Genomic DNA, 13,456 nt, shown 5'->3' with positions numbered 1-13,456 from the left:
ATTTTCCACACTTCGACTGTCCTCTTGGAATTTCCTTCTATTTATATTAACTCAACATATCACCTGTCATTAATTATATTTAATTATTTCGCGGGATTTATTTAGAAAAAATGAAATAAAATAGAACAATCCAGTTAATCCAGTAGAGCTAATTAAAAATACATTTCCCACAACCCAACGCGTTTTGGTGACGTTTTCAATCGTTTCCAGACCCAACATCCGGTTGTTTCTGTCACCCAAACAAGTGTAAATAATTTGTATTTTCCTGGATTTACTGTTATCTAGACGAATTCCGCTCAGAGGTAAACATTTATTAATGTATAATTATGTCACAGCGAGCTGTGCAATATATAAGACGTGCACGAAATCGGTTTGTTGGGCTTTACAATTACAAGCTATCCAGCTATCTGATGATTTAACGCTAGCTACCTAGCCAGTCAACTCCACTGTCTCCGATAATAACTTGTTGGGCTTATATCACATGCATTGAGTTCTGTTAGAGTTTTTGTGTTTGCCTTTACAGTATGCTTTGTTCTTGATAGTATTTCGAAATACGGAAGACGACACAGTTCGGTCTACATTTTAAGGTGGCGCTTGCTTGAGCCCATCTGGCTCCAGCTAGTACAAGTACAAACCCTTCACATAGCTCTACTCCATTTCACCGGTGAAAGCCAATCATTCCATTACAATCTTCACACTGTTTTAATACACTGACCAAGTGAGGCTAACCTCTAATACTGAGATAGGAACATTATTCCATTTGGTCACGTTGTCGTAATGAGCCATAGCAGTGGAATTACATTATATTGTCAACGTCTAACTGAATCCTGTCAGGCATGTCAACATGTCATCAACTTCATGTTGGCCTGGTGTCACAGCATAAACTATCGTGGTGCAACCTTATTTAATATTACAGGCATCGTGTATACGTGGTGTGACTTTGCATGGTTGCTCATTGAACACGTTGTACTATTATTTCCAGCAGGTGAGGTAACCCACAATGGCTGATCATCAGCATCAAGAACAACAAGGAGACTGCAAACCAGCACCGCCATCAGCACCACCACCCCAGCAGCAGCAGCAGCAGCCGCGTACCAAAAAGCCAGACAAGGCCCTCTACGTCCCCAAAAGCAAACCGAAGGATGGTGGTGGAGATGGACAAGCAGGTGACAACAACCAGGGTCCCACGAACCGTAACTCCAAACAAACCCCGGCGGACAAGAAGGGGAGGCCCAGGCCCAAGTACACGGACAAGGCCTGGAAGAACAACGCCAAGAACAAGAAGCACAAGTCCCCGAAGGCCGACGAGGAGGCCCCCCCGCCGGCGTCGCCTATAGTAGCGAGCGAAGGAGACCCGGCCCAAAACGGAGACTGTGAAGATGGCGAGACGGAACGAGGGAACGCAGAGAAAAGCGAGCAACAGACAACGACGACAACGGTGACGGAAGGAAAGGACAGCGGTGAGAGTGGAAGTGATGGACTGTCAGATAGACTGACGACCTCTGATACCAAAGCGGAGGGGGAGGGAGAGGGGGAGGCGGAGGAGGAAGAGGAGCAGGAGAGCTGGGATACGTTGTTTAACGACGACGGGGAATGCTTGGACCCTCATCTGCTGGAGGAGGTAGGTTCGCTCTGCTGCTCCTTCTGCCATACATTCACTATTTCTTTACTATTCATGCACGGGTGTGTCAGCTAGGGCTGCACAATTAATCAAAAATAATCGGATCTCCTCCCGCTCTCTAACTGATCTCTAGTTCAGTCCAGATGTAGCTGCTGCGTCGAAACATTATTTGCTGACATTGGAGTTGCTCCTGTGATTCTACATGCACTATTTCTTTACTATTCATGCACGGGTGTCAGCCTTGTAGCCCGAACTTTTGATGACTTTTAACTGAATTTTAATATTCGGTTTTGGTTTCAGTATTCGGCCAAGTGATTAATTATTATTCGGTTTCGGGCACAAATTTTAATTTCTACTTCTCTTCTTTAATACTCTATGTCTTCTAATCAGAAAAAAATGGTGCCGAATAATTCACAATCCTCCCTCCGTTGGTTAGCAAGTGCACTCACTCTCTGCACTCGCTATCGCTCAAGTAGAGTGGAATTGGGGGGGGAGGGGAGGGCGCTGTGGCGCACATTTGGGCTTGCATGCTCACCCACTGGGACCCCAGTTCTAGTCCGGCCGGGGTCATTTCCCAATCCTCCCCTGTCTCTCTGTCCCATTCGCTTCCTGTCACCATCTTCAACTGTCCTGTCAAATAAAGGCATAAAAGCCCCTAAAAACACGTTTAAAAAAAAGTAGAGTGGAATGTATTGCACGTAGCACGGTAGCAGACGCTCTCAGCATCCTTGTGGTGGCAAGGCTGAAGAGAAGATGCCGAACTGCGTCGAAAGACACCTTGCAGACCCTCTCGACCTCATGGGACGAGGACTGGCCAGCGATGGAGGCTGAAGGGGAGGTGGTGGGAGCATTGACACCAGCGTACTCTAGTCCAGTGGTTTTTAACCTTTTTTTCTTAACGCACCCCCTTATCTATGCCCAAGACAAGCCGTGCACCCCCAACCTAAACCTCTACACATAAATACCCACTAATTTCAATGTTTTTTTATTGAGCCATTAATCAATACCTTAATGACTTCACATGGGGGCCAAAACATGTTTTAATTTAGTTTTGATATGGCCTAGCGGTAATCATAATGTTCCAAAGCAGAATTTTGGTCACAACCTCAATTCAAACAAAATTCTGTGCACCCCCTGAAATCTCTGGTGCACCCCCAGGGGGTGCCCGCACCCCAGGTTAAGAACCACTGCTCTAGTCAGTGGAAGAGCAGAGATAGACAGAGAATTTATAAATGAGTGGGCAGGCATCCTATTGGCTCTAGGTAAATGAATGAGAATGCAAGGGAGAGGGTGTGCCTAAGAACATGAACAGTGATTGGTTGGTTAATGCAAGAGAATAATTGAGCTGTATACCGTCATCTTCCTGGTAGGCAGAACTTAACGCCTTACAGCTTTACATTAGTATAGACAAATGAATAAAAATACTGTCATCTCACTGTCATGAAATTTGATATCGTTTGACAGCAAAGTTGGTATTGTGATATGATTTATTTATTTTTTTAAAATAATTTTTTAGGGGCTTTTATGCCTTTATTTGACAGGACTGTCGAAGATGGTGACAGGAAGCGAATGGGACAGAGAGACGGGAGAGGATAGGGAAATGACCCCGGCCGGACTCGAACCGGGGTCCCCGAGGTTGGGCATGCAAGCCCAAATGTGGGGGGGCTTAGCGCGCTGCGCCACAGTGCCCCGATATGAATTTGATATATTGGTGCTGTATGTCTTTCCCTGTGTGTTAGGTGGCGGAGAAGTCGGGCCACAAGAAGCAGTCCAGGCAGGACAAGCAGTTCAACTACTACGACTGGTCGCCGGAGCACGAGGACATCGAGCTGCGGGACGACGAGCTCTCGCACATCGTGGAGATCTACGACTTCCCGACCGAGTTCAAAACCGAGGACCTCATCCGCGCCTTCCACTCCTACCAGTAAGGCCCAAGTCAAAGATGAGAGATTTCACGTGAAATCAGAGTTTCTGGTTCATGGCATTGCTGGCTGCTAGGGTAGGACTAGCGTAAGATTTTGGCCATTTTAAAATATAGCTTGTTATGATATTCATGATATTTTTAACATTTTAATATCTCATTTTTCTTACTCTGATACTTCAATCAGACTCAATTGTTGACACCACTAGATTCCAGCATGGTGTCTGAGCAGTTTGTGTTGTCTGGTGTTTTGCCTGCAGAGCGAGGGGCTTTGACATCCAGTGGGTGGACGACACGCATGCACTGGGCCTTTTCAACAGCCCCATAGCAGGTAAGACATGAGCCAGTCTCCACATACTACAGTACAACACTATGAGTGCGTTCCAATATGCGGCCTTGCCTCCTCCACTTGTGCTTGTCTCCTGGTACCAGGAAGTAATATGTCATGATGACATCACTGACTACAGCATTATATTTCAATATCTTTCAAAAGCTCAATTGTAAAGTCTTCTTCTCATTTGCAATTGGGATGGTGAATGAAAAACAGTCCCTCAAAAGTTGTTGTGGCTAGGCTGACAGCTGACAAGCACAAGTGGAGGAGGCAAGGTTGCATATTGTAACACACTCTACAACCTATAAACACTAGACCAGTCGTTCCCAACCTATGGGTCGGGACCCAACCTGTGGGTCGCCAAAGATCCACAGAGGGTCGCGGCGCCCTCTTGATTTTAAGGGGTTTAATTTCAAATACCATATATAGCCCATGTTGAATAAATGACAAAGCATTTAACTAATATATGCATAGAAGCAACAAACTGTAAGTGCTAGGTTAAACATTTATTCTACATTTGACCAAAGACGAATTGAGGAATAAAATAACTAAAATGAGTTTTCGCAGGAAACAGAGGGTATCATGTGACTGCCTCTCGTGCGGGCGCTCGCACGGTTTGGGTCACCAAAACTTACAATAGTAAAAACATGGGTCCCTGAAGAAAAAGGTTGAGCACCACTGCACTAGACAACTAAATATCAATACATACATATCCTATGGTACAGGTTTGACTCCCACCCACCCCCACTCCCTTTCTCCATGGCTGAGGTGCCCTTTGGTTAGGCAACTAACCCCACATTGCTCCAGGGACTGCAACCAACACAATACTTTAACCCAGCGGTTCCCAAACTTTCCCCCCTGCGCACCCCCTTGTACATTTCAATGTGGTCCGCGCACCCCCTAAGCAAATATTTTGGTGTGCTGATGGCCACGCAACTATGATTCACTGCACATTATGCACAGTTGTATTGGGGAATCCTCTTTTCCATTTGTCTAGGAGTTAAACTACACTTCAGATGGACCCTTCCAGCATACAATTCACCATACCATACAATTAAAAACTATGTCATGTTTATTAATGCTGTATAAAGCCTCACATATACACCAAGGCTCTATTCAGCTCGTGCACCCCCTCATGGCAGGCTGTACACCCCCAGGGCTGCTTTAACCAATACCAATTACGTAAGGGTTAACGTTCGGCGAGAAGGTCGCTACCGTGGAATAGCAGCACGACAGAGAGAATCTTTAGACCCCGACGCGGAGCGGAGGGGTCTTGTTCTCTCTGAAGTGCTGCTATTCCACAAAGCGACCGACTCGCCGAAAGTTAACCCGCTTATTATATGGATATACTTAAATGATTCACACATGGCGGGGACATTTCTTTATTTAATGTTAAGTTTATTATAATTTTTCATGTCAAAAGATTGTTGCTGCGCAAAACAAAACAGTGCCGTTGTGGATCACCGCTAGGCAACTGGTAGGCTAGCCTAGACAACAGGTGTTGTCTATCACAGCAGCTGATTAGAGTCTTGTTGAAAAGTCGCTTTAGCAGTGAAAAGTCTTGTTGCCATTGACAGCGGTCTGATATAGACCAACCCGTCCGTTATTTCAAATAACAGACGTGCGAACGTTGGGGAGCCCCATTGAAATGAATGGAGCATTCGACCGATGACGTCACACCATATAATAAAAAATAATAACTGTAAGTTGCTTTGGCTAAAAAGCGTCGGCTAAGTGTAATGTGATGCAAAGTATTGAAGCTATTGCTGCCACAATAGATGAAATCAACATTTATGATGAGAATTGTACATAGTCCAAAATACAGTAAAAGCTAAACTGAACTAAATTTTCCAAATGAGTAAATTTCCACCCACGGCCAAAGATGTCCAAAGACTTTATTGTCATTGCACGTCTGTGCAGTTTACAGTGTCGCCATGTAAGTGCTGTGCTATTTCCAAGGTCTATTTCCCCCTGAAATATCCATCCCTAGGGCTTCCCTTCCACATGACCAAGACCCACACACAGAGACAGTTGAGCTATATAAACCAAACTCAAAACGAGGCTGTTTTCAGGTGCCTTTTTTTAGATGTTGTCATGGGTTTTTAGCTATTTTTTTAATCTGTTAGTCTTTTACCCTCCTGTTTTCATTCCTGCCTTTTTTATCTTGTTTTATCTGCCTTTGTCTTCCTTTACAGCATGCCTCGCATTCTCTCTTTTTTCAATATTTTTTTATCTTGTTGTAAAGCACATTGAATTGCTTCCATGTATGAAATGCGCTTTAGAAATAAATTGCCTTGCCTTGCCTTGCCTACACAGCTCTTGGTAATATGCACACACTACCACTACCCACACGCACACACACATAGCCTTGTATACATTCAGACTGTGTGACCATCATTTTGAAATCAAAATGAATTATATTGTGGTTTGTGAGCTTGTGTTTTTTTTATATATAGTAAGTCATGTTCTAAATAAAAAAGGGCCGATTTTTTTTGTTGGTCTTGCTGAGACATCATAATTACGTTTCGGAGCCGTGTTGTCTTTTTTTGTTTGGGCATCTTTTTGGCAAACCGTCTTGGCTCTTTCAATGGCCCTTTCTTTTCTCTTCCCGTGATGACTATTTATTTGTTTTGTTGTTTTAAATATATGGGCCCAAATATAACGTGGGAGGGGGGGTGGGGGGTGGTCTTGCAATTTGCTAACAACGAACGTAGACCGCACGTTTACGTTAAGTGGTTTGGTCACACTTGAGGACGGGGGAAACAAAACTCTACTTGTCTGTTTACGTGCGTCATGTGTAATGCATACCAGAATAGATTGCCAGTATCTTTGGTGGTCTTCTCCTCTCTTCTCTTCTCTTTTCTTTTCTTTTCTTTTCATTTCTTTTCTTCTCGCGGTTATCTTCCTGATTGCAGCCTCGTCTGTAGCGTCAGATAAACAACAATAACATGGGAACGTAACCTGAGTGTGCACTGTGTGTTTGTTTATGCCCAAATAAGATGAGGCAGTGAAATCATGCAGGGGAGAGAGAGGGGCTCTCTGTAGTGAAGATGACACAACCTTACATGACCATGATGATGTGCATTATACAAGAAAATGCAGAATCCAAGTCAAATCATTCTCTCATTCTAGTTCTGGCATGTTGGAGATCCGTTTGTATTTGTGAGGTCCAGCTAGGCCTTTAAATAGTTTTTGACAGATATGACTGGATGTTTTGTTTTTGTTGATTTTGAAGAGAGAACTTGTATACGCTAAACAATCAGTCATTTCCTATTTATTTGATTGTGAAGTAGAGGTGCACCGAAAATTCGGCTGCAGAAAATATTCGGCCGAAAACGCAAAAAAAGAGACTTTCGATTTTCGTCCGAAAGCCAATTGAGTGGCCGAATCGGAGGCCGACTAGAAAATGAATTAAATGGGCATTAATATAACTAATTTCAGTTCTACTCTACTCTCTAGATTTGAAGACTTCAAAGACACATTTATTTTCTTTCAAAAACATGTCTAAACATTTCTTGTAAGCCATAGATTTAAACAATATTTAAAAATAGTGAAAAACACAACTTTTGATGACTTTTAACTGAATTTTAATATTCGGTTTTGGTATTCGGCCAAGTGATTAATTATTATTCGGTTTCGGTTTTGGCCACAAATTTTCATTTCGGTGCACCTCTATTGTGAAGTAATTCCAGAGTCATGACGTGCATTTGACTCTCCTCAAACTTTCCCAAAGTGGAGAGACAGTCATTCATTCATGTTGAGGACATTGTTCGTTTTTTGACTCTCCTCAAACTCGTTTTTTTTATGAGCGCAATAAAGGTCCCAATTTTCTCTCTTCCTTCCTCCCCAGCTCGGGACGCCCTGACGACGCGCCACCCCATGCTGAAAGTGAGGCCCCTCTCCAAAGCATCGGCCGTCACCAAAGCCAAGGCCCGGAGCTGCTCAGGTACCGTTTTATTTACATCATCAAGTTTTGGCAAACGACGCGCTCAACTTCTTGGAAAAAACGAAAGTCTTTTTGTGCGCGATAAAATGTATCAACTTAAGGAAGAAAAAGCTGCACTCAAACTGCGTCTCATTGTTAATTTATATTACCACCCTGTCCAAAAGCAAACGCGTTTCGGCTTTCAAGCCTTCATCAGTTTACATCATCACTTACAATAATCCTACGGTAGGGCTGCACAATATATCGAAAATGTATCGTTATCGCCTTATCACGGCTTGCAATACACGTTTTGACGGTGAGACTTCCGTCTTCATCAGAGGGTCACCCTCGAAGTCTCACCGTCGAAACATGTCAGGTAAAAGATAGGAACTGTCTGCATGTCTGAAACTAAAGAATATTCTGGTCTCATCATGCCCATTGTCTCTCCTCCTCTCCTCTCCTCTCCACCTCCCTCTCCTCTCCACCTCCTTGTGGTCTTGTGTTCTCCACCTCTCCTCTCCTCTCCTCTCCTGCCAGACTACCTGCTGCCGGCTAAGGAGCGCCCCCAGACGAGTGCTGCGCTGGCCCGGAGGCTGGTGATCGGGGCGCTGGGCGTCAAGAGCCCCCAGTCCAGGGAGGATCGAGAGGCCGAGAAGAAGAAACTCAAGGATGCAAAAGGTGAGGGACTTATCAGAGGCGATTCGAAGGTCAGGTGGGGCCCCAAAAATGCGAAAATGCAAAAGAATGAGCATTTGAACCAAAATCGCCACTACTGTGGTAAAATGTGGGCTGTTATTCACTATCAAGGGGCTTGGGGGCTCCAAGCGGCTGCCTGCTTTGTCTGGTGGCAAGATGCACCTCTGGGGACTATGGCAGGGGTGGGCAATTATTTTGGCCCAAGGTCACATTGGGTTTAGAATATTTACTAAAGGGCCAGATGTCACAGGCAACTTGCCCGTGTCAATAATAAGAAATTGTGTACGCCAACATAACTTATCAGCTATGCCATTCCTTCCCATTGAAATTAAATGTATTTAGATGTATTAGATGCCTATGTAGTACTTGGTTAAACTTTAGTTGGCAAGAGCCCTGTTTTAGGTAGCCATTTTAAGAATGTTGAGTGACTGTATGAATAACGCATAATTTGGCCCTTGGAAAAAACTAATTGGAGATCACTGGTCTTACTTTGATTAGGATTAATTACATTATAATAAACAAATCAGGGAGGGTCTATGGCAGGTGTCACCAACGTTGTGCCCGCGGGCGCCAGGTAGCCCTCCAGGAGCTTCTGAGGTGCCCACCAAGGATGTTAATAAACAGTGACGACTATCAGATTTTAGTCACAGTTAATGCTTTTCTTGATTTAAATATGAGATTATGTATTCTTTATTACGTAAATAACATTATCATTCAATAATAGTGTGATTTGAGAATGATGCCAAGACATCAGTAGAGGATTTTGAACAAAAGTAGCCCTCGGGTAGCCCTCAGTAGCCCTCGGGTAGCCCTCGGTAGCCCTCAGACCCAGAAAGATTGGGGACCCCTGGTCTATGGAGTGGTCTGCTAGATGAAAAAAGGCTGTATACTATATCTTTTGAAGGAGGAAACCAACGCACACCAGAGGTTTTGAGGTGCAGGTAGCGGGTAGATCAGTTTTTTAGAAGAAGATACTGCACAATCTTGTCCATCGTGCTGCAATCTATTAAGAAAACGTTTCGGCCCGTGTGGCCTTTCTCAAGTTTTTACACAAGCAAAGTGAAGACACCCCTTATACTATATCTCCCACAACACTGTTCTTTGTTTTCTTTATTCAATTCCTTATTTTATTCACTTGATTAGGACAATCGATAAGTATATCACTAGAAAGTGACATCAATATAAATATGACTGTTAGCACAGGTGCTATATTTTGGTCTGTTCAGACTTTTGCTTTATGGACCCTTTTTATGAGGGGAATCACACAAGCGGTCTGGGAACATTAGATCTGAGATGAAGAGTTGTGGACTATCCATTTAGCCAAACACAGCATTTGTACATTACTTAAAGATACACTGTGCAGGAAATGGTCAGAAAGGGTACTGCAACTATGCTGCTCATTGGAACTGGGCTGCCTATTGCCAAGTTTGGAAAGTTTACTAAGTAATAAACAAATATTTTCTAGTATGGTCCAAGAACAGTCATTTTTGCAGCTAAAAATGGCTATTTTTGTAAATTCAAAATGGCGGACCATGGAGAAGATCCCCCTTTCCATGTATGAAAAGTGCAATTTTTCCAGTCATAATGAATACTTTGATGGTGGTAGTAAGTATTCATGAAAAAGGTAACATTAGTGAATGGGCAGCATGAATCCAGGAAATAAACAACTAAAAATCTCACACAGTGTCCCTTTAACCTGGAAATGACCATTAAAGGTTATACAACCAACCATATGAACCACAAGACATATTGAAACTCTATATGTTTATAATGACGGTTATCGTTTCCAAGAGTGTAGACACAGAACTCTAGAATCCGATATGTTCCTTCACATTCCCGTCACTGCTCAAGTTTGGCTTTGTCAGTGCCCCCTCTAGAGGTTGTTGTGTGTAATGATCAGCCAGACAGAAACTGATTTTCCCTCCATCTCCTGTTCCCATCCAGACCAGAAGCGTCTCGCCGCACAGCAGAGGGACGACGCCTGGGAAGGGAAGTGAGGAGCATGTGGTGGGACCTGACGTGACGTTTTTAAATTTTATTTCCGTTCAATTTTTTAATTCTAGAGTCACTGTACTGTATTGGTTATAGGCATAGAGATGCCTTGGAGATGCATTTGTAGAGATGGAAAAGTGTTTTCCACTGCAAAAGTTTTTTTTTCAATATTAACTATGAACTGAGCGGTTGCTGGCTGCACTTACAGTAGGTTCTCCCCCGCCACCCCCGACTATCACTCTGCATTGAAACGTTACACTGATCATGTTGACTACAAGGGCTACAGAATCAGTTTCACTCAGGCAATAAGGCCCGCTATTCATTTGTGTTTGTGTGTGTGCGCACACGCGTACGTGTGTGTGTGTGATAGTTATTCATTTCCCACATTATTCAGGTCACCAGTAAACACCTTTTCCATGTACAGTACGTAATATCATTGGAATGTCTCATGTTGACAAATGAAGAAGAAAACCAAGTCTTAAGATAAGCATCGTTTTCCGTTTTTAGCATGCCGCTCATGTACAAATGTAAACCGAATCCTTCACTAATTAGTCCCACAGAACAGCAGACTATAATCAAAGAGATGCATCTACAACAAGAGCGCACAATAAGGCGTTTTTGGGAAGTCTTTCACTCCCACTCTAAAATTAAAGGGGTACGTATGCCACTATTTTGGGGCTTAATACAGTTAAAATTGTTGGCTGGGGTTTATATAGGTGTTGTAAAGTGTCTTATTTTTCATGTTAAGCGTTGTCTTGCTTTAAGACAAGTTAAAAGAGGGAGTATGTCGCTAAGCTAGTGAAAGTCAATGGATCCGTGTAGCATTGCTACATGCTACACGGATCCATTGACTTTCACTAGCTTAGCGACATGCTCCCTCTTTTAACTTGTCTTAAAATAAGAAAACGGCTTACATGAAAAATAAGACACTTAACCACCTATATAAACCCTGGCCAACGATTTTAACTGTATTAAGCCCCAAAATAGTGGCATACCCCTTTAACTTAATTTTCTTCAGTCAACTTGACTACGGAAAAATGCACGATTTGGTATAAACCAATGTAACTGAAGAGATTCTGGTTGCTTCGGAAATATATGTCTTTGTATTTTACGTGGAAATGAAGTGTATCTCACAATACATTCTCATGTATTTCGAGCGGCTGTCACTCAAGGCGCCATTTTGTCCCGGAGACAAGGAGTGCGTTCCAATATGCGACCTTGCCTCCTCCACTTGTGCTTGTCTCCTCGTCCCGCCTCCTGGCCCCCCCTCCGTGGAGAAAACGGTAAAGTTTCCCAGCTCTCAGCCTAGCCACAACTTTTGAGGGACTGTTCATTCACCATCCCAATTGCAAATGAGAAAAAGACTCTACAATTGAGCTTTTGCAAGATATTGAAATATAATGCTGTGGTCAGTGATGTCATCATGACATATTACTTCCTGGTACGAGGAGACAAGCACAGGTGGAGGAGGCAAGGTCGCATATTGGAACGCACTCAATGCTTCCCGGAAGTTAACATTGATTGTCCTCCTTTGTTGTAGATCCATCTCTTTGCTATAATTGTAAATAAAATGTAGTGGTGGGGGGGAGGAGACTGACGTAAGTTAGAGGTCATGAACATCGCAAGAACTCTGTGAGAGCGTTACCAGAGATTCTTTAAGTATAGAGATATGCCAACATAATAGGTTTCTATGGGCACCTAACGCGACCAGGTTCCGGTCTGCCTAAAGGGGCGTGTCATAATGCTCCTACAATGAATAGAACAGTCCTTAGGTCTGCCTAAGGGGGGGCCATAATAGAACCAGGAAACAATGGGCCAATGGAACCTCTCTCTCTCTACTCTCTCTGGCGTTACTGTAAAGAGCCATGAGGCAGCTAAGGCCAACGACACCATTTAGCTAATTTAACTGGTTAATCTCTGTGACACCTGTGCTAATTTGTTTTGTTTGTTTTCTTACATCACAGACTTACGAAAACAGTGTTTTATTTTGTGTGTATATACAGATTTGGTTTCTTTTTAATTTCATACGCCAAAGGGTGTTGAATATCAAAGCAATTTTTTACAGGAACCAAAAAAACTAATAAAAAAATGGGTGAACTGAAAATGCCACACCAAAAAAAACTTGTTTTCCTCATTATTTTAACAAGTTATGTGTTTATCAAATCAAATGTGAACTCATTAAAACACTGAAACTGAAATGTGTGGTATTTGTTTTTCATTCCGTTTCAGAATTGATCATGGTCTATGGCGGTGGTAATTCTGAGGATGACGGGGGAATTATGAACTAAAGTGTGTGCGTCTGATTTGATTCAGGGGTGTTCACCTTGCGTTACTAGGATCCTGGACAGTGGTGTAGTGGGGATTTTTAAAGTTGGGGTACGCGGTTTTTAACGTCATCAAATAATCAGGCAACTTACCACGTCAAACCCCCCAACTGTCCTTATCTACCGTCATTGCTTCTCCTTTTTCATCTGTTTGCTCAATCACCTGCAATACTGCTCTGTGATCATTCCTTTTTATATTCAAACATGGGTAGAAGGTTTTTTTTAAAATCTTACTTCAGGAGAAGTGGGTGGACTGCGTACCCCCGTGTACCGCGCCCACTACACCCCTCCTGGAGAAGTATGGCGTGGAATAGTCTCTTATTTATCGAATGTCTCTCTGTATGAACTAAAAATGGCATTTAGCAGAAGAAAAAAAACCCACCCAATTTTCGGCCATAGAAATCAATAGAATTGGGCAGGATTTAGTGCAACCCTGTCAGTAGCATACTAGGGCTGTAACCGTGGTTACATATCGCCATTCAGACATACCGCCATTCCGACATTGACTTTTTATTTCAGGAACCATTTTTCCAGCTGTCACTCTCTCCACTTCCGCTTATGTAGCAACATTGTTGCAAATGTCAATTGAGTTAGGTCGTTGTTCACGCGCCTCTGAGTACAATGTTCAAATGGCTCGGAATGACAA

At 43.1% G+C, this 13,456-nt stretch overlaps 1 protein-coding gene across 3 annotated transcripts; it reads left to right on the top strand.

Annotated features, from left to right (window-relative positions):
- The first annotated feature begins 216 nt into the window (after nt 1-216).
- On the top strand, nt 217-11,199 carry r3hcc1l (R3H domain and coiled-coil containing 1-like). Of its 3 annotated transcripts, none has more exons than XM_063184896.1 (7): nt 217-302; nt 986-1,621; nt 3,361-3,545; nt 3,803-3,873; nt 7,724-7,819; nt 8,336-8,476; nt 10,439-11,199. In XM_063184896.1, exons 2-7 carry the CDS (start codon nt 1,001-1,003, stop codon nt 10,489-10,491), a joined length of 1,167 nt encoding a protein of 388 aa, XP_063040966.1. In that variant the 5' UTR covers nt 217-302; nt 986-1,000; the 3' UTR covers nt 10,492-11,199. The 3 variants fall into 3 exon arrangements, with proteins under 3 accessions (XP_063040966.1, XP_063040255.1, XP_063041687.1); XM_063184185.1 differs by having other exon boundaries at nt 983-1,621; XM_063185617.1 differs by having other exon boundaries at nt 218-246.
- Nucleotides 11,200-13,456: the final 2,257 nt, after the last annotated feature.

Source organism: Engraulis encrasicolus, chromosome 1 (genome assembly GCF_034702125.1).
Source record: "Engraulis encrasicolus isolate BLACKSEA-1 chromosome 1, IST_EnEncr_1.0, whole genome shotgun sequence".
NCBI lineage: Eukaryota > Metazoa > Chordata > Actinopteri > Clupeiformes > Engraulidae > Engraulis > Engraulis encrasicolus.
This window is presented reverse-complemented; position numbering and strand designations above follow the sequence as displayed.

What these genes read in the sequence shown, in the direction of transcription:
- r3hcc1l (XM_063184896.1), top strand. Translation starts at nt 1,001, where the DNA reads ATGGCTGATCATCAGCATCAAGAACAACAAGGAGACTGCAAACCAGCA. An exon ending in ACCCTCATCTGCTGGAGGAG is followed by an intron (nt 1,622 to 3,360) that starts GTAGGTTCGCTC and finishes CCTGTGTGTTAG; the next exon opens with GTGGCGGAGAAGTCGGGCCA. An exon ending in CAAGGCCCGGAGCTGCTCAG is followed by an intron (nt 7,820 to 8,335) that starts GTACCGTTTTAT and finishes CTCTCCTGCCAG; the next exon opens with ACTACCTGCTGCCGGCTAAG.